Below are 21184 nucleotides of genomic sequence, written 5' to 3'. Positions count from 1 at the left end.
CAACATGAAACATTCTGGCTACTTACAGCAAGTCCCTGGCCACCTCGATGAATAACCGCCTCCTCTCGGACTCTGACAGTAAGAACGATTTCCTGAAGCACTTGCACTACACTCTTCCTGAAGTCTTGCACTGAACTTAGTCACTAACACACAGAAGTCCGTTCTTTTCACAGTGTTCACTTTAGTCCAAATAATGTTCCATTAAATTTAAGTGTTGCACATTAACTTTTCCCAAGTTTTTAAGTTTCCAAAGCCAAAACAAAGAAGGTTAGTTACGTTAAATTTCTTTTCTACTTAGTCTTTTCTCCCAACTTGAAAACCTTAACACAACACACCGTTTTTTTCACTGCACAACACTCAAAATTCCCGTGTGGTCTAGTGGAGAAGTTCTTGCTGTTTATTCACTGTCAGAGCCCGAGAGTATCACTGGCAGGCATCCAAGGGGTGCATCGGTGGGTAGTGGTGATGGCGTACCGACTACAGAAGACTCTGAAGACAGCCGCAAACTCACGTCGAGCGGTGACTCCACTGTAGCTGATGTGCTGGGCTGTGGCTCGGAGCATGAGGGCCTGTCTTGGGGAGGCAATGGAGTGGAACCAGGGCTTGGCACAGCGGGGGTCACGGGCCTGAAAAACTGTCAATCGTTGACTGACGCAAGGACCGACGATTCTGGCGATTGATGATGCGCTGCCGGAAAGCACGCACTTCCTCCACGAGTCCCAAGGGCCCCATCTCCCTGTCGCAGTCCGGGTGTTCCAGGTAGTCTAGGACGAACTCTAGATGTTCCCGGAGTGCGCTCAGCTTGGGGATGGCTGGAGTAGTGTCCTGCTGGGCGGAGTCTGCATCATCATCGTCTTCGTCGTCGGAATCTTCAAGTTCGGGACTGACACCAGCAACCGAAGACGCGATCTCGATATCAGACAATGTCTGATACCCAGGATCGCCCTCGTCGTCGTCCAACCACTCACGAACATCGTCCACATCAACAACGTCGCCGTGCGTACGTAGCCGTGCATGGAAGTCATCCACGTCAAACCCTAGGAAATCGTACTCCACATCTGTTCCGAGAAGCAGACGAGACCAACCATTTTCAAGAGTTTTCACAGGGACTTCCTTCCATGCACTAGCCCAGTTGTACAGCGCAGACTTGATGTTGTAGCGGCGAAGGTTTTCCAAAGTCCGCTTGCCTCGAGTGTCACGTCCTTCCCTGCGCTCGTCCTCGTCCTCGAGAACCACCATCACCTCGTCCAGGAACTTCCGACGGTACAGGCGCTTTGTTGCCACGATCACTCCTTGGTCCACTGGTTGAATGAGAGCAGTCGTATTAGGTGGCAGAAACATGCACCTAATACGGCCATTCTCAGCAACCAAGTCCTTGTTGCACGGGTGGGCAGGTGCATTGTCGAGGAGAAGGAGAGCCTTTACCTGGTCGCGAGGAATTCCCAGTGTCTTTGTCTGGTAATGTATGACCTCCTTGACGAAGTGATGGTGAAACCAGTCTTTGAAAATCACAGCTGTGAACCATGCTTTCAAAGAATGGTACCATACGACAGGAAGGACATCCATCACCCCACGAAGGCACCGAGGCTGCTTTGCACGGCCAACAATAACGGGCTTAAGCCGGTGCATGCCGTTAGCATTGGCACAACACAAAGCAGATATCCGTTCCTTAGAAAGCTTGCGGCCAGGTACACGCTTCTCCGTCTCATCGGCCAGAGTGTTCGTTGGCACCGAGCGATAGAATAGGCCAGTTTCGTCAGCGTTATAGACTTGACCGAGAGTGAGGCCCTCCCTGTCGATCAAGCCTTTCACCTTGTGCCGAAACTCGTCCACTCCATCCTCGTTAGCGTCCAATGCTTCGCCATGTGCTTTACGGTTAGTAAGGCCATGTCGTAACTTGAACGCGAAGAGCCAACCCTCGGATGCCTTGAAGTCAAGGGCGTTGTGAAGCCTTGCAAACTTCTCAGCAGCAGCCTTCAGCTCCGTTCCACGTACCATCACACCAGCTGCACGTTGCTGTCGATACCAAATCAACGTGGAGCGGTCGATCTCTGCATACTTGGGGGTAAACATAACCTTCCTCTCCACGTTGCGTTTGCTTCTCGACGAGAAGTCAGCCGTGTACTGCATGAGCTTGTCTCGGGAACGCTTGATATCGAACAAAGTCGACCGGGCCAGGTTGAACTCGCGGAGAATGCGAGAGGAAGACCAACCCGCATCAACCTTCTCCAATATCTCCCGTTTCTTCTCCAGAGTCAACACCACTCTCTTCCTTTTCTCAGGAGGTGGGGCCATCATCACACACACTAAGAGTAGGGCAGAGAGCAGCAGGAGGCCTTGCAGCAAGTACGGCACCACCACAAAAGCGAGCACGTGGGCAGCCATGGCGAACAGTGCAGGTCTTGTCGCGGTGAGAGACAGGCGGGAAGTGGGGAGGATGCAGCGGCGCTCTATCAGACGTCGGAGGAATGACGAACCAAAACAATGCTCTCACGCGGCGCGCGCGGCAAGTTCAAATTACGGACGGCAAAAAATCAATTTTTTTTCCAATTTTTTTGGATTTTCGGACCATTTTGGGAATGTTTGATCCCAGGACGATAAGGTTCGGTTAGTGGGGATGTTCGGTTATTGGGCGTCCGGATATTAGAGTGATTACTGTATTAAAATTACATATGCTTATGGCACATACCTTCAGCTTTCTCCTGGAATGTTTGTTAAGCCTTCGTCAGTTACCGTAGGACTTGTGGAGACCTCTGAAGTTGGGTAACGAAGTCTTCACTTTACATTTCCCGACAACCCGTAATATGATTACCACAGCCAGATATTAACACTATAAACACTACTCTAAGATTTTCAAGTAGTTTGGGATCCATACTCCAAAAAAAAAAAACACTGTGAAAGCAATGAAAATTATGAGCACGTCTGACCGTCGCACTTGCGCTAGTTCGCTCTTGGTACTCTGTCATTTATTATTCATAAAACCCCTCACACTTTATATTTCTATTACTATATAACACTTATATATATCTACAGTCTTTATCCATAAGTTTCCTTCAGTAGTATTAGTTTATTGTCACTGTAGGGATTCAATTTCTTTCAGTAAAATACGTAGCATTCACTTTCTCGTCCTGTATACTAGCACTGAGAGTGAATGTCACTTTCATCTTCACTCTCATAACTCATAGTATTCAGACATGCTAGAGTGAAACTTTCACTTTCATTACTCCTAGGGTATATACTCGTCTTCTTATAATACTACTCATTTACATTTCTATTTACGTTCTCTATTTTATTTACGTTATTTACATTTCTATTTTATTTACACTGTGTTATGCACTGTCACTTGAAGTAACTTATAAAACTATTTTCTATTGTTCACGTATATTTACATTCATTACTTTCACTTGCTGTTTACACATTATTTACAATGCCACTTGCACTGTTTTACTCAATAGAAAGATCGTAGTCACTCTTTTATCAATTGTCAGCCCTTTGCCTCTTTCCACACGAAGTTTAGTAGGGGATAAAGGTCACAGGGCCTTTTGCATGGGGGTGAAAAAGTCCCTGAAGTCAGCAAGAGGAAACAGACGTACCTCCACTTCGGAAGATGAGAGTGAACTGATAAGGGAGGGCCGGGGTGGAGGCCTACTTAGGGGATATTCAATACTACCAACGTTAGCTCTTGAAACAGCTATGTATAGCATTGAAATGATTGGCAAGAAATCTAGACAATACATTATAAATTAGGTAGTTCCAGGTGAATGTAAATATCACTTAGGCTTCTCCCTTCCCTCCTTATATGTATATTTATTACGAAAATAGATTATACGGCATATTTCAAGGGGAAAAAAACAGCAAAAATTAGCGAACGAGTGCACGTGAGGTGTTGTCAGGTGATGATTAGCCAATTCCAGGTGTATGGCACTCTCACTTACCTCATTTCTTTCTTGTATATATTATTTGGTATAAGAATAGGGCATAGGGCTTATTTCAATGGATGAAATCAGTGAAAAATTCCAGGGAAGATTTACTTAGCGTAGCACGGCCGGGCAGGCGAGAGGATAGGGTAATGGAGGGGGGGTAGGGAGGGGAGTCAAGAACCGGGAGAAATGGCTAAATTGTCAACAATGGATGGGAGTACAGATGAGATTAGCAGTGCTGACTAGTGTTGGACATTGGCAGTACAAATAGATGATACAAGCCCCCACTTGGAAGCCCGGGTGAATTCAAAATAACACAGAATCACAAAAGTGACGCCCCATGGTATGATCCCTTGCTCCCAAGCGTCACGAAAGTGACGCCCCGCGGTTAAGGGGTTAATTACCCACTAAGCCACCAGGCGCCACAATTTGGTTATATGGTTACCATCCAACGCAGTACATGGTTTCTTGGTGTGCAGGAAACCATTTGGCTTGTCACTCAGTGTAGAGTCACCCATAGGCAAAGGGAAGAGGAAAGAATGAAGGAAAAAAAGACACAAGAGGGAGTATAGAGTCACTCATAGGCATAAGGAAGAGGAAAGAATGAAGGAATGAAAGACAGGAGAGGATGGAAGGAAACAAAGACAGAAGAGGACAGAAGGAAAGAAGGAAGGAAGAGAGAAAAAGGATGTCACCTGATAGCAGCACTACATCAAGTGAGTGGATGATGAGTGCCCCCACTGTACAGATACATAAAGGTTGCACTACTGTATATTTAATGAGTGAATGATGGGTGTTTCTGTCCAACCTACCTTATATTAAAAAAAATAATCAATATCTCTTACAATCAGTATATGGGATGCTCTCTTTCTAAGATATGAACTCCTGCACCCACTCCTAACATCCTTCCCCCCCTCCAGCTTCATATCCCCTACTTCACATCCCACAATATTGTTTAATCAATGGTGGCCAATATCTTCACAACAATACATATGTACAAACACTGAACTGAAACCTCTATGTGAGCATTTCACAGGACTTCTGAGATCATTTGTTCTAAAGCCATTTGCATTAACTACACACATCTGCCATTCATCCAAGTTACAATGGGAAGATACAGAAAAGAATCATCCAAACTATGGACTGGACCATTACCTGAGTCAGAGTCAGAGGAAGAATCAAAACTGTTGTCATGCCCAGGCGTCCTGGTGTCACTGGGTTGGACGGTAAAACCATCTTTGTCCTCACCAGGAGTGAGGCCACTGGTGCTGCTATTATCCTTGTCCACCAGTAGTGGTGGGAGTGCAGGTGCTCCTTTGTAAATCGCTTCTGCTGCCTTTGGTCCTCCATCATCATTAGCTTCACTGGAAAAAATATGTATAAACCTGTACAAATGCATACAATGGTCTCATATCCAATATAGTAATTGGGTCAGACAACACTGCTGTACCGGACTAATTCAATACTGAACAAACAATAAGTCTTACGGGGAAAATTATTTACATTAGACAAGACTAATTAAAGGTACAAAACCCCCTAGAATGTTGCAAACCATGAGGGGCAAACATACAAAATTGCAATTTGGCATGATGAATATGCGCAGGTTGCAAAATGGCACTGTCCAACTTGCTCTTTTGGTGTTAGGATGCCAGCAAGCACAAGGAGACTGACACTCATTTCTGTCACCTCTCCCGGTCAATGTATGCTCTCAGTGCCTGCGGCAACTTTCAACTTCCCAGAATAATGGAGTCCCCATCCCCCCTCAAACAAAATAAGGCACATCTGAGGAAGCAAATCATACTATGTAAGTTTTCCATACTAAAATTCTTTACATTTTTCCTCAATATTTTGAGTTTACTGTACTAAGGGCAATTAGTAGAGAAGAAAAATGTGTTGGATGCAAGGCCACTGTATATACATTCTCTCTCTCTCTCCCTCCCTCCATTTCCAGGTGACTCTGCACTGAAGACAAGCCTAATAGTTTCTTGTAATCCAGCAACCATTTACTGCACTGGATGGTAACCATATAATTGAATGATGCCTGGATGTTTAGTGGGTAAGGCGCTTCAACAAGGTGGAGTCTGTACAGATTTCCATCTGAGGGATTCTAGGGATTCCTTCATTTTCATTTTCGTTTTTGAAGGCTTCAACACGCTTGCATGCATCGGCCTTGGTCACCTAATGGCAGCTCTCCATGCTGCTCAATCTATGGCGGCTCTCCATGCTGCTCAATCTATGGCAGCCACCCTGTCCTTCAATCCCTTAACCCTGAGGTCACACTTAATGACCTCGTTCCACGTCTTTTTCGGTCTACCCCTTGCAACCCCACCCTCGATATTAACACTTCTCATTTTCTGCACCTAATTATCATCCCCATCCTCTCCACATGCCCAAACCACTTCAATCTACCACTCCTCATCATAACACCAATACACTCCAGTCCCATCCTACCTCTCAACTCTTCCATTGTAAACCCAGCCCCCTCAAGCCTTGATTGCAGGGACACACTGCACATCCACCTAAGCATTGTCATTCCTTGGTAAAGTTATGCCACTCATTGGCAAGTAAGACTGGTCACCATTACCTTCAATGTCAGAACTGAGCAGCCTAGTCCTGGGCCATTTGGCTCCTGTTTACATGTGGCAAAATGAGTTAGATGTTGTTGCTGTTGTCATAAATACTTATACAGTAGGCCCTATTTTACAAGAAGATGTATTTGAATTCACTGCATAATGATTTAATACACATGTAGAGTCAATTATATCATAGTTTCAGTGGGACATGCTTTTGGCCAAGGGTCACCCACCCAATAAAATCTAAAAGAAAGTTTCCAACTCACCTAAACTGGTTGTTATTTCACTTCTCCGAACTACACTTGTTGCTTCCCGGAAGAAGTAGGTATAAAAACAAGTTTCCAACTCACCTAAACTGACAGTTATTTCACTTCACTCCACTTCACTTGCTGCCTGAACTCCAATACCACACTACTGTTCTAACACTGACACAACACACCCAACAGAGACGAGTGCAAATGCCATCTTCGAATCATTTATAAAGGCCCCAATATGCTTGCTTGTGTCAACTTCAGTCACCTAATAGTAGCCCTCCATGCTGCTCAATCTCTGGCAGCCCCCCTATTCAACCCCTTATCTCATAGGTCACACTCTACGACCTCGTCCCAGTCTTTTCCGGTCTGCCTCTCGCAACCCTACTCCTGACATTCACACTTCTCACCTTCCACACCCAATTGTCATCCTCCATCCTCTCAGCATGCCCGTACCAAGTCAATCTACCCCTCATCCAGCCCTCTTAAGTTACCAGAAGAGGCTGGATGACTCTGTCGCTGATGCCTGTCCAAAATGTAACACAGCACCCCATACTATTAAGCACATTATGGAAGACTGCATTGCACACAATCACCTACGTCAACAACACAACATACACTCATTGAGAGCTCTGTGGGAAAGCTCGGTCTCGGCCATGGCCTTCCTTAGGGACTCGGGGGCTGTTCGGCCAGACTGCCTAAGGAACATCTACTACTACTACTACCCCTCTTCATCACAACATCAATACATTCCAGTCCAATCCTTCTTCTCAACTCTCTTATCCCTCCCCCCCTCCCCAGGCCTTGCATTCAAGGAGGCACTCCACATCCATCTAATCATTGACTTTTCTGTATGTCTGAGTCTACAAATATCCTCATCCTTTAATGGCCAGGTCTCACTACAATACAACATTACATTCCTAACACATTTATATATCTACCTATCTACAGCCAGATGCTATAGTTCTGTAAAGGGTGGTTGACTCTGAATTAGTTGTTTTACGGAGAGGGGCACTAACCCTCAACCAACCCACTTGCTGAAATGTAAGGAACACATATGGGTTGGTTATGTGGTTACCACCCAGCATTGTTAATGATTTCCTGGCTTACAGGAAACCATTAGGCTTCTCACTCAATGTACAACCACCTGAAAAGGAAAGATGAGGAATTGAAAGTGACAGGAAAGATGGGAGATACAGGAAAGATGGAGGGCAGACACAGAAAAAGGATGATAAAAAGGATGAAGGAAGAAGTAGGCAGCACTAAATCATGTCAGTGGATGATGGGTTGCCACCACCTACCACCAAACACGCCACATACAAAAAGCCCTTAGCATGGAGGGAGATCTCTCTCAATGTCGGGAAAGGCAACAGTTCCCTGAACTTCTTCCAATCACTCCTTACCCTAGTCACAAAACCAGCTCCAGCCCCACCTCCAGCACATAATATTATGTCCCCCAAATACCAAAAGTCTTCCACTCACTCTGGAGACTCATCAGAAACATCAATTCTTTCATGCCTGATAATCTCTTTGTGTTCCCCCCGACACACCACACATCTAAAACCATCATTATCTCAGTCTTCCTCTAATACCACTACTGTGTATCTCTTACACCCCCTTATCACAACTACTACACGAGATGGAGTTACTTCCCACATCCTTGTGGCAAACTGCACATGGCCACACTTCTCTGCTTTGGAAGTACTGCCACCAGCCCTAGATATCATCATTTTTGCTTTATCTTCATTTATTCTCAAACCCTTGTGACCGATACCGTCTCTCCACTTCCTAAAACTTTCCTCTGCCTTCTTTTCATTCTCTGCAGTCAACTCAAAGTCGTCAGCATACAACATCTCCCATGGAAGTCCACTTCTGAAGTCATGCTGGAGTGTTTCAAGCACCATGACAAATAATAAGGGGCTCAGAAACGACCCCTGATGCACACAAACACCTTACAAGTCACAATCGTACATTCAAACATACCTCTGTACCAATTATGTCGTCGATGACACTACTAAGCATCCATCTGTCTACATGCACATAAGCCACCATAATGAAAGTGCAGGGGAGGTTTCATCTGATCATTCTTCTGAGAGATTAAATACCTCTCTCTCTCTTTCTCTCTCATATGTTTAATAGTAGTCTGGTACTACGCAAAATTGTATACACTCTAGAGGACATCATTAATTACATTCTACAGTTAAGTGAGGATTGTTAACCTGCCATGACAAGAGGAAAGGTCTGCTTAAGGTTCTGAGCTCTAGTTGTCCACAAGTAGAAAAGTGTTCAGTTTCAGAAATACATGGACATTTACCTGGTTGGGCAAGTTATTTTAATTTATGACTGTTTACATTTGTCATCCTAACTATTTCTCATCTTTTCTATGTGGCTTGGCAGTATTCAAAAAAAAAAAAAAAAAAAAAAAAAAAAAAAAAAAAAGTCCATGCCCATCTCTCCCCTTCTGCCTAGCACAACCTACAACTTGACATGTGCATGGTGATGGAGCTGTCACATCCCTACAACGATAAATATTGTTTTAAGTGTAAGCAGTAAATGCTTCTTGACGTATTACGATGGTACATACCCTCTGCAAAACATCGTCTACTATATGATGGCATATATGATAACTATCAAAACTACACAATTAAAACCTCTCGGAACATTTTACATCCATAAGCAAAGTCCTACAATAGCTAGTAGTTGATGCTGAGTAACCTCAGTCTGTCTAGCTGGGCAGACACACCAACTGCAGGCAAGCAACTGCCCCTTGCAAGGCCGTCCCTTGCGGTGAACTGATGTTCCCTTGCAGCAGATTGCACTTCACCACAGCATGGTGCTGGGATTTGTGTGCAGGTTTGGTTTCTGGATGGCCACCACATTTGTGTCTCCACCCAGTTATCATGGGCACCACAGGAGGTATCATTTCATCTCATAATTAGGTTATATGGTTACCACCCAGCACTGTAAATGGCTTCCAGGATTACAGGAAACCATTATGCCTGTCACTCAGTGTACAGCCACCTAAAGTGGAAAGAGGAGTAACAAAAACTGAGAGGAAAGAATTGGACAAGTAGGATGAGAGGAGGGTAGACACAGAGACAGAATGAGAAAAGGGAAGGAAGAAGCAGGCAGAACTACATCAAGTGAGTGGATAGAATGAGAATTGGGAAGGAAGAAGTAAGTAGCACTACATCAAGTGAGAGGATGCAAGTCACCACCACCTACCACCACAATACCTGGTAAAACTGCTTAAAGTCACTCACTTGTCACTCTTCTCTTCCTTGTTGCTAGATGAGTCTGCATCTTTCTTCTTTTTAACTTTCTTTTCTTTGTTTTTTCTGTCTCTTCTGCTTTTTAAAAACCCTGAAGGAATAAAATTAACAAACGTCAATAGCATGATATGGAAGTCAACCGCCAAGAGAACATTAAACATTAAAATATTAGTAAACAGTAGTTACATTCTTTCATGAATACTTTGAATTCTAGCTACCAAATTTTATATACAGCATATATATATATATATATATATATATAAATAAAATGAATACCCTGTACTCTAAAATAATTACAGGCAACAATTTCTCAACATAATTTCAGCAAGTCTGTAAATCAAAGCATGGCCTTGGGTCAATGAAGGCACCGTAAAGAGAAGGGTACAACCTTCATTTCTGCCACACACCAGTCCAGTGGCTGAGTGGTAGTTCATGATGCTGCCCTGTGCTTGTAATAATTATCCTGAAACCCCGCTCAGCTATGTGACACTGGCTGAGCCAAGACAAAAGTACATCATATCTGGCACAATAATCTGCTTGCCATGCAGCCTCACCTGAACTACTGCACATTACTGTAATAGCCAAGTGGGTATACACAGCACTCTTCTGGTTTTCTTTCCATCTATGAACTACTGTATGTTCCACTGTACGTTTCATCTTTGATGAAAAGCATGACTCCTTTTTTTTTTTTTTTTTTATGTGCTTTAGTAGCCACATTAGGCCAGTAGCTATATACAGCCTGTCCTAATTTCACCCCTGTTTTCCTGTATTGTTCTACCTTTAACTTACTGTTCACCTCGGCATTTATACGTAATTGTGTTGGCAGGTATTTATGTTATATACAATATTCAGGGGCTTCATGGCTTTTCACCCCTGATATCACATACAGCAATGATATACTTAACAATATGTGTGTTTAAATGGATGGAACACATGTTGAGAGTGTGAGTTATTAACTAAAAGATATAAGCTAACTGACATCAGTACAGTATTAGGAGAAAGGCCAAAAAAGGCAGCATTCTAAGAGACTGACCAAAGACAGCTAAAATAGTGACAAAAGTTATGGTACAATTGCAATGGGCATACAATTATTTAAAAATGCCATCACTTGGTGTTGACTCCAGTGTCTAAAATTCTTACAGGAAGAGGTTCAAAACATGCACCAATCAGTGCCTCGTGCATACAGAAATGACAGGAATTTTAGAGAAGAAACAGACCCAACAGGAACAGTGCATGCTGATTTCCTCAAAACAAGAGAAAGTACAAAACTAGCTTTGGATCTCTTGCTGCACCTTATTTTATCTATCACCTTCCCACACTCAAGACAGTGATATACTGGCAAACCACAAACCACCCTGAAAAAGGTTTCTGGCAAGTAATACCACACCTCCATTAAATTTCTGACACATACCAATAAGCCATTAATTCCAAAGACTCACAGTTGTTGCAGTCCCAGGAAGGCCTACAATTCAAGGTTATTTGTAGTCTCAACACTAACAATAATACTAAAAAAAACTGGTGCAGACCTTAACAAATGCCTAGATACCTGATCAGGATCGGGTGTGAGTAAAAAGGTTCACCTGGTTAACCGGTTGTTTACAAAATGCAACTTATATCACCGAGCCAGAAGACTCTAAGGAGGAATAAATGCTCACTCTACATGTACGCATAAAACTTTGGCCATGAGAAGGAAATATAAGCTAATCAGGATGATATTCTGCATCACTGAGCATGTCCTGCATGGCAAACTGAGATAACAGAGGCACATTCCCAAGTCACTGAAAACAGCCAGTTGATTATCTGTCTCACATCATGGAAACCTAGGAATGAGGGATAGTTACAGGAACTTTACATCCTTTCTCTCCTGGCTACCCAACAGCAACCTTCACAGTCTGTATGGACTGAGGTATCACTTATCCCAAGGATACCAGCACCTCAAACAATGAAACAAGAAGAGACTTTGGTGTGTCATTGCCACAGACCTCCCAGTTACGCTCTTCTTCTAACAGAAAGAAAAGGCCATCATTAAGATGGACATCTACTTGAAAATGATAACATCCCTGCAGTAGCCCACAGACCACCAAAGGTCATGAAAGTCATCTCTTCTGGAGAAATCCATGGACATTTTTTTCCTGGCAACAGAAAAACAATTAACACTGTTTTTCATTCATTCATCATCTGATCCTGTGTTGCCCCATGAGGAGCACAGGAGCCCGGGGATAGGCAAGTTGGTTCTGACATTTAAGATGAGAGTGACTGGCATCATTCATCCCTGAGTGGGATTACATGAGCAATAAACCCTAACCATCTCTTGGATATAAACCTCCATAGGCTCAATCCGACTGGAACACCTTAACCCCTTAAGACCGCAGTAATTTCTGGCAGGTACCCACCTGCAGCTGCAATTCAGAGGAGTTTTGGCGACTTTCACCAAGGGCAAATTGATTGTGTTCTGGCTAAAGAGGAAGAATTTACACACCTGACAACGCAATCCGCACCCCCGTAGGCCTAATGGTTACTGCACAATCGCGCATCAAAGTCCAAAAATGTTTATGATAGTTATCCCTCGAAAAAAAATCTAAAACGTGAAAATTTTGATAGCTACTTATTTTTCTTATTGAGAGATGTGGGCACCATCCAGCCCTCTTAGGCTACCAGAAGAGGCTGGATGACTCCGTTGCTGATGCCTGTCCAGGATGCAACACAGCACCCCATACTATTAAGCACATTGCGGAAGACTGCATTGCACACAATCACCTACGCCAACAACACAACATACACTCTTTGAGAGCTCTGTGGGAAAGCCCAGTCTCGGCCGTGGCCTTCCTAAGGGACTCGGGGCTGTTCGGCCAGACTGCCTAGGGAACAACTACTACTACTACTACAGGTCATTTCATTTTGTTCTGTCACACCAACCATGAAAACAGGTTTATGTAGGTATGGGGAGATTACCAAGCTGTGGGGAGTAGGCCTATAGGTACAGGGGTTGGAAAAATAACCAACTTTTCACATGAGAAGAAAGCACTTCAATGTGTTCTGCAACATCTTGGCGGCCTGATACCTCTCGGGGGTCTGTAGGGGGAGGGAGGGTAGTGAGGGACAAGGAGGGAGGGATAGGGTGGGGTTCGGTGGGAACACAAGGCTAGCAGGGTGGGAGGAGGGGCAAGAGTGGGTGGGAGGAGGGGCAAGAGTGGGTGGGAAGAGACACAGGTGGTGGTGGGAGGAGAGATGCAGGTGTGTGGAGGGGTGGGAGGGTGATGGGGGACAAGGAGGGAGTGAGGTAGAGGGTGGCAGAGGCAGCCAAGAAGGGGGTGCCACCCCACCACCCGGGTCGGTCCGATCCCCCCCTCATGCCACCTGAGGGGTGAGTTCTCATTGGCCTGAAGCCACGTACATCATAATCCGGGTGGAGCAAGTGCTCAGCAGTTTTTTACAGGCCCCGCTCAATTGATGCGATTAGGCAGTTTGGCATAAAACTCTCATCGCATCAATTTATGCGATTAGGCATTAAGGGGTTAATTACCCACTAAACCAACAAGTGCCATAATTCGATTATATGGTTACCGCCAAGCGTAGTAAATGGTTTCCTGGTGTACAGGAAACCATTTGGCTTGTCACTCAGTGCAGAGCCACCCACAAACCAAAGGAAGAGGAAAGAATGAAGGAAAGAATGACAAAAGAGGAAGGAAGGAAAGATGGAACTTTTCATATCTTTAAGGCAGAAAGCAGTGATAAGAAACAGAGAAGTGAGCATGGAAGTGAAAAAGTTACTACGTGACAGTATTGTGATACCAACCCTAACGTATGGAAGTGAAGCTTGGACGTTGTTGGAAAGATACAAGTCAAGAGTGAGAGCAGTGGAAATGAGTTATTTAAGAGGAGCCTGTGAAGTCACATGGAGAGACAGGCTGACGCATGAGGATATAAAGAAGCGTTGTGGTGTGGATGTGGATGTGATAGGAAGTGTTATGAGGAACACACTGGGGTGGTTTGGCCATATGGAGAGGATGGAGGGCGAGAGACTGACGAAGAGAGTGTATGTGAGTGAGGTGGAGGGGGGAAGAGGGAAGGGGAGGCCGAGGATGAGATGGAGGGATGGGGTGGAGAGGTATATGAGAGAGGGGGGTGTGAGTTGGGAGCAGGGCAGTGAAATGGTGGGGGACAGGGCGACGTGGAGGCGATTTGTTTGTGGCCACCCCAAATGGGATTGAGGCGTCTGGCAATAAACAGACAGATAGACAGATAGACCACAGGGTGGATGCACTATCCTCGAGCTTGAAATTGTATACAAAAAAGTCACTTTCTTTAAAAAAATCTTCCAGAACATAATGATGATGGAAGCATCAGAAATAGTATTCTCAGTCCCAGAACAAGACTACAAATGATCCCTCTTCTGCACCTCACACTGAGCTTGAAAACCAATTCTTGGACCTGCATGCCAATGTGGACTGCAGGGCACTGGTGCATTCACCTCTTGCAAAGGTGTTGACAACTGACACCACCCTCAGATGAGCAGTCTGCAAATGACACCACCCTCAACAGACAGTCTGCAAATGACACCACCCTCAGTTGAGCAGTCTGCAACTGACACCACCCTCAGCAGAACAGTCTACAAATGACACCATTCTCAGCTGAGCAGTCTGCAAATGACATCACTCTCAGCTGAGTAGTCTGCAAATGACACCACTCCCAGCTAAGTAGTCTGCAAATAACACCACCCTCAGCTGAGCAGTCTGCAAATGACACCACTCCCAGTAGTCTGCAAATGACACCACCCCCAGCTGAGTAGTCTGCAAATGACACCACTCCCAGCTGGGCAGTCTGCAAATGGCACCACTCCCAGCAGAGCAGGATCCATGGTTGGGTTTCAAAGGCTGGCACTATACACATTTGTCAGAGGAAAAACACAAGGAAATTGACATGCTTCATCTGCCCCCAACTTTTCAGCTTTTATCCCTTTCCTCAAAACTGGATCCCCTATGCTATACAGAACAGCTAGACAGTAGAAAGAAACTACAGAAAGTCATCATACAAAACACATTATGGTAAAAGTCCCCTCATTCAGCATCTTCGGGATGAAGCAGGTGCCAAAAGAGCAGAAACTGCCGGATGACCGGCAAAAAGTTTCTAGCAATCATAGTCAGTCACCCTAATGCAACCACATTGTCTAGCAAGTATTATTGGTCAACCCTAAGCACTAAATCGGCCTTTTGTTTCTGAAGGTCGTACAAGGTGGAAGACATCAAACCAAAATCTTTCATTATCTTCTTAGGAACACCCGCCTCCACTTTTTCAATAATTCAATCTTCTTGGTGATAGTTAGCAGCTTATGGATGCTTTTATTCAAAACACCAGTAGGCTTTCCATTAGCAGAGGCCAGAGCGCAAAACGAGAACAAGAGGATGACAATAAAATAGCAAGACACAGATTCCAAACTTTCAAAAGGTCCCGCTCACAATACCGGATACGCACGAGTCATGATGGCCAACAACGCATGCAGGGTTGGGAAGTGGAAATCTTCAAAAACACTAAGCTCAGCTTTAAAATGTGCTATAGGTGAACTGTTCATACTTTCTTGCAAAATTGGACTTCAAAACAAGCTACAAGTATATGGAAGAAAATCTAATATTTACTGGTGCTAAATTATTATGAAAAGTGCTAGATCTAGCACCAACAGCGCCAAATTGGTCAATCGGCTCAGCATATATGCCAGAAGAGCAGAGAACTTTCGTAATGGGACTATTTCTGAAAACCACCGAAAGACCGGAAATACTGTAAGACCAGAAGCTGAATGAGAGGACTTTTACTGTAATAATCAATCTTAACTCCTTCAGAAAGAGAAGGGTATCCTAAACTGAAAAAAAAATGCTAGTCAGTAACAATAATTCAATTTTAAAAATTAAGTATCCAGGCTGAATGCATTAAAAACTGACAGGAACTCCCAATGAGATGGAACATTTAGCTCAGCTCCCACTTTTCCTACTGATATATCTTGGAAGTCCCATCCAAGTACTTGTAAACCTGTACTTCCACCCCCACCACCCCCATTTTTTTTTTTTTTTTTCCCTTGAGACTGGTCATATACTGTACATGTATATCCTCCTTCTACATATCATCACTATGGCACTAATACCTGCACTCACTGTTGCATGGCAAATTCAAGACTGGTGTAATGGTATTAGCAAGGACCTAACTTGTGTCCTCTACCCACTCTATCAATACTTGCCCATGAGCATTCTTATGATCTTATTATGGTGCTTGGGTGAAGCTGCCACCAAGGCAACATACCACATATGATGAACTTTGTCACAGTACATCTAACCATATGGTACTGAGTGGGGTTCAGAATCTTTAGAGAAAGTTTCAAAATCAGTTTCTCAAGCACAGTGCACTTACAGAACTTATCTTCTTACTTTGGTTGTGCCAATACTAAATCCTTAATTTCCACTGTTGTGTGCAGTAGGAGTGCAAAGGGCATACTGTTCCTCACTTACGGGTGCCTTTACAACCTCTTTATGGAGAAAAAATGAATCTCCTGGTTGTTAACAACATATATATATTATATATATATATATATATATATATATATATAATTAAGACTATATGTGATGGAAACTTCTGTATCTAAAAAGCTGGTATTTTCAATGTCAGTGTGCTAATTCTATGAAGGAGCAACAAGCATGAAGCACAGGGAATAGCCTGCAGCAAGCAAACAATCTATGCACAAAACCTATAAGATGTAAATGCAGTTCACTGACAATATTAGGGTATGTTGCAATGCTAAATAAACAATATCCTACATACATTAGTCACCTTCATTTTTTTCTAAAATCTGAACTATGAAACAGTCTGTAACCACAAAATATATTACCCTTAAGCCAAATCCTGGTCTCCAATATTCGTACACATAGTGTATCATAATGTAGTAATGTCATTATTTGCTAAGACAAGAGATGCACTCATGTCAATTTGGGAACTTCCTCAATACTGTTTAAATGAAGACTTGTAACCATGATTTGTCTCCACTACAACATTATCCACTGGCATCAGTCCCCCAGTACAGACTACCACTGATCAAGGCCACCAGACATGTTCTTTTCAGTGAATCAGGAACTGGGAACTGCTTTCACAATGCAGTGTGTCACTTTGGAAAACCAACTGCTCTAACATCAATTCTGTGCTTCAAGACATTAAACAGTCCAAAATCTCCACTAAGACACATCATCTCATGTGTTTTCAACCTGGGTAGGGCTGACATCACAGCATAATGCCAAAGTGCATCCACTAGCACATGTTGTTACTTTGTTGTTAAATTTACTGCAGTCTCAAGTCAGAATTCATACTGTAAGAGTAGTGGTTGTTAGTTAGTCAGTAGTAGTAGTACAGTAGTAGTAGTAGTACTGTAGTAGTAGTAGTAGTAGTACTGTAGTAGTAGTAGTAGTACTGTAGTAGTAGTAGTAGTAGTGGCAGATCAACCTCAGTGCGTCCAGCCATGCAGACCCATTAACTACAGGCAAGCAAATGCCCTTGCAGGGCTATCTCATACAGTGAACTGATGATCCCTTGCAATGGACAGTACCTCAGCACAGTGAGACACAGAGAAAAGGGAGGAGGAGGTTTGGTTCCTTGATGGATGCTGCATTTGTGTCACTCCACCCAGTTATCAGCGGCAGTATGGTAGGCTCCACATCACCCTTTTATTTGGTTATATGGTTACCACCCAATGCTGTAAATGATTTCCTGTGCTACTGGAAACTAAGAGGCTTGCCACTCAGCATGGAGTCACTTAGGCAGCACTATATCATTGTCAGTGGATGATGGTTGCCACCACTTACCACTAGAATTCATATTGTTAACAGCAGTAATAAAGGAAATGCTGTGATTAATGTTCCACTAACATCTAAACACATGGGAGAAGTGCCTTCATGATGCTTAGCACCAAAGTATCCCCCTGAGCAGTAAAGTTCTGCAAACTCTGATAACTGAGCATGGTCAGTTATAATTTTTATAAAGTTGTGTGTGAACATTACTAAGAGCTGACTCTGGTTACCATCCCCCTTTCTGTACACAGCTTTGCACACTGTTCTAAGTTACCCAATTTTACCAAATTAGTGGTGCTCAGGAGGAGCCCACACATGACACTGTGACCCTGGGCGGAACAGCTATGGCATTCACCCGGGAGCCAAACTTCCTTGTATTTCCCTGTACCTCACCATGGGAAGGATCGTAGTCTGACCTTAGTGAGGTGCTGTCTACCACAAGATGGCACCAGTTTCCTGCAAGGTGTTTGTACTGTACTGTACAAGTAGGATGGTCCCATAGAAGCAGTTGCTTATCTGTGGTTAACAGGTCTGCTTGGCCAAGCAGACTGGGATTAAGGAACAACAACCAAATCAGTGTTGTAATCTAAGCTGCTGGTGATAACACTTTCTTTGGTGGCAAAATTATACATCATATATGCATCCACCCACCCATCAATAAAAACATAACAGTGATGCAACCTCACACACACAGCACTAAGGAGCGTTTGAGCGCGTCTTTGGCACTGAAGAAAGTTTTTAATCTCTTATCCCTTACAACCATTATGTTCTCCCCATGGGATCTTGAGCACGTATCAAGGGTAGGAACAATGAGATAAGGTGAGTCTGGAATCGGGGATGGTTGCCCTCAGGATAATTTGTAGTGGAGATACAATGCACATCCAATATAGAAATATTTCTCATAATATGGAACTAAGGAAAAGTGCTTGAATCTGATCCAGGAACAAAAGGGAACTCTTGCTTTTGGCACCAGCAAAACAGAAAAAGATGCTCCCACATGGTTATACCTTTTGGATTAATTTTCATAAGAAATCATGAATAAGCCTAAAGGTGTTTCTAGGGACTATTTGGGTTTCCCAAGAACATTTTCTTTTTCTGATATTGTGGTCAAACTCTGTGACAACCCTCAGGCTGTATCACCATGTAAATATGCAACTGGGAAGAAATCTACTCTGTAACATTAGTAATACCCAATACTCACATCAAAAACTTCTACATAGTACTGAAACATGGAGCAAAGTATCTGCAAGAAAATTAAAGAAAAAAACTTGTGCTAGTACATCTGCAAGAAAATTAGAGAAAAAACTTGTATTAATACAATATAAAAGTTTCCCTTTACAGTTACCCAGAAAAAGTAAGATGAGTTAACCTTTCCCTATTGTGAAGAAGACTGTTGAAAATTAATGTTGAGGTTCATTTCTACTTCACATCGTGTAATACTGTTCAAGACTGAATCAGTATTGACAGTAATCCAATACTGTAAATCACCCTGCAAATTATACACTACACAATCACTAATAACAAATGTATAACTCATATTTCTGCAACATGTACCTTTTCATAAAAATCCATCTTATACATCAGGACATTACAGAGTTCAGCAACACTGAGGCAAGGATTTATGAGGGGTGTGGAGGAAATCCCCCTTCCCTTTATATTGGCAGACCTATGATTAATTATAAAAACAATGTTATTTACCAAAATCTATATGCAACAAATCTTACGTAAATGTTTTTGAAAAATAATTTAAATGAAAACAGAGATTTTTGCAATACTATCTGAGGAATTTGGTAGGGAGTAGCATGAATTTCAACTTGTGGTAATTCCGCTTGGATGCACATGTCCCTTTTTCAAAGTGCTGGATCTGGCCCAGATACTAATTCCCCTTCACTTGACAATATTCTCCTTTCACCTTCAGTTAGGATTGCATCTCCTTAACCCTGAAGCCTTGTAAATGCATTGCACTGCCAAGTTATTATAGGCAAAACTTGGAAATACGTTTCTACAAAAAGCTACTGTAATTAGAAAATCCTGTACTGCTGTCATATTTTACCACTATTCTACATTTTTAGTAGGAATTTTATCAGCAATCCATAAAATTAATCCCTTCAGTACAAGAACGTTCCATCACCTTCTCCTGGCTTACATTAGGTGATTTATTTTCATCACCAGAAGCCCCCTAGACTGAAGCTGTTATATTTTCAACCATATTGCACATAAATACCAAAATTTGATATTAGTTTATAATACAGGTAAACTCATTACAGCAAAGGGATATTTAAACTTTGGATAAAAAACTGTAATAAATAACTTAAGAACATAAGCTCTCTCTCATCCTAAACTTAGATAGCAAAGCACTCAAACATAATCGTAAAACTATAAATGTTACTGTACTTGTAAACTGATACTAATCTTTAGACCTCTAGTTAACCAAGCAAAGAAGCAGCTACAGAGTAAGAGCATCAGCATGCAACCTTAAACATGCACAGACTGATGAAGAAGCATTGTTTATGAAAACACCTTGTTGGTGCTCATCCCTAATCAAGTTTATTTAATGATTCAGTTTAAGTTCTGTGTACCAAATTAAGTTGCATAATTTGGTTATATAAATATGAGACATAGCAGTTGTGAAGTGACTATCTTTAAAGAATAATTCGTGTGTGTGTGTGTGTGTGTGTGTGTGTATATTTATATATATAAAGTATATATGCACAGTAATACCTCGATATACGATACCCCTAGATGTGATACCCCCACTTAACGATGGGGGTAGAAATTGCACCATACTCCTCCTAACGATGGCCAAACCCCGGTTTAACAAGGTTTTGATTTTTCTTACCGATTTTGATGATACTTTAGACTAAAATTGTGTTTAGGTTGATTTACAAACTGCTTTTAGACATCAATTAATGTGTTTTAGCCACAGGTGGGGTGAACATTGTCATTTTGGGGTACAGTTTACTAAGCTTGATTATTTCCAGACTTATATTTGACGATATTTTGATTATATTTGTTGGTTTCGGTGAGTTATTTACAGGCGTTAGGCTTAGGTCAGCTTCCTTGACAGCTGTTAGGCCATTTTGATTGGCTTTAAACCTGTTTTTGGGTTCATCTGGGTGGGTTTTGGACTTGGTTTTGGGGGAAACCCAAGGCTAGTAAACAGTCCACATTGAAATACATGTTAAAAGTACCCCGATATATGATACCGCGCCTAACGATGGGGTTTTACCTAACCAATTAGATCATTAAACTAGGGTATGCCTGTGTGTGTGTGTATATATATATATATATATATATATATATATATATATATATGTGTGTGTGTGTGTGTGTGTGTGAAACATGCTC

The 21184-nt window shown here is 42.7% G+C and overlaps 1 protein-coding gene across 1 annotated transcript in view; it reads right to left on the bottom strand.

Moving 5' to 3' along the window:
- Nucleotides 1-21184, bottom strand: part of LOC145416442 (F-BAR domain only protein 2) — a 264247-nt gene that overhangs the window by 116458 nt on the left and 126605 nt on the right. The window contains exons 10-11 of the mRNA XM_080285396.1: nucleotides 10008-10107; nucleotides 5076-5284 (exon numbers count right to left, since the gene is read on the bottom strand). Of these exons, the coding sequence (XP_080141522.1) occupies nucleotides 5076-5284; nucleotides 10008-10107 (309 nt within the window). The remainder of the gene's footprint in view (nucleotides 1-5075; nucleotides 5285-10007; nucleotides 10108-21184) is intronic.

Source organism: Coenobita brevimanus, chromosome 106, assembly GCF_032717465.1.
Source record: "Coenobita brevimanus isolate Jiangsu-jjx chromosome 106, ASM3271746v2, whole genome shotgun sequence".
Classification (NCBI taxonomy): Eukaryota; Metazoa; Arthropoda; class Malacostraca; order Decapoda; family Coenobitidae; genus Coenobita; species Coenobita brevimanus.
The sequence above is the reverse complement of the archived record's forward strand: the minus strand, read 5'-3'. Positions and strand labels throughout refer to the sequence as shown.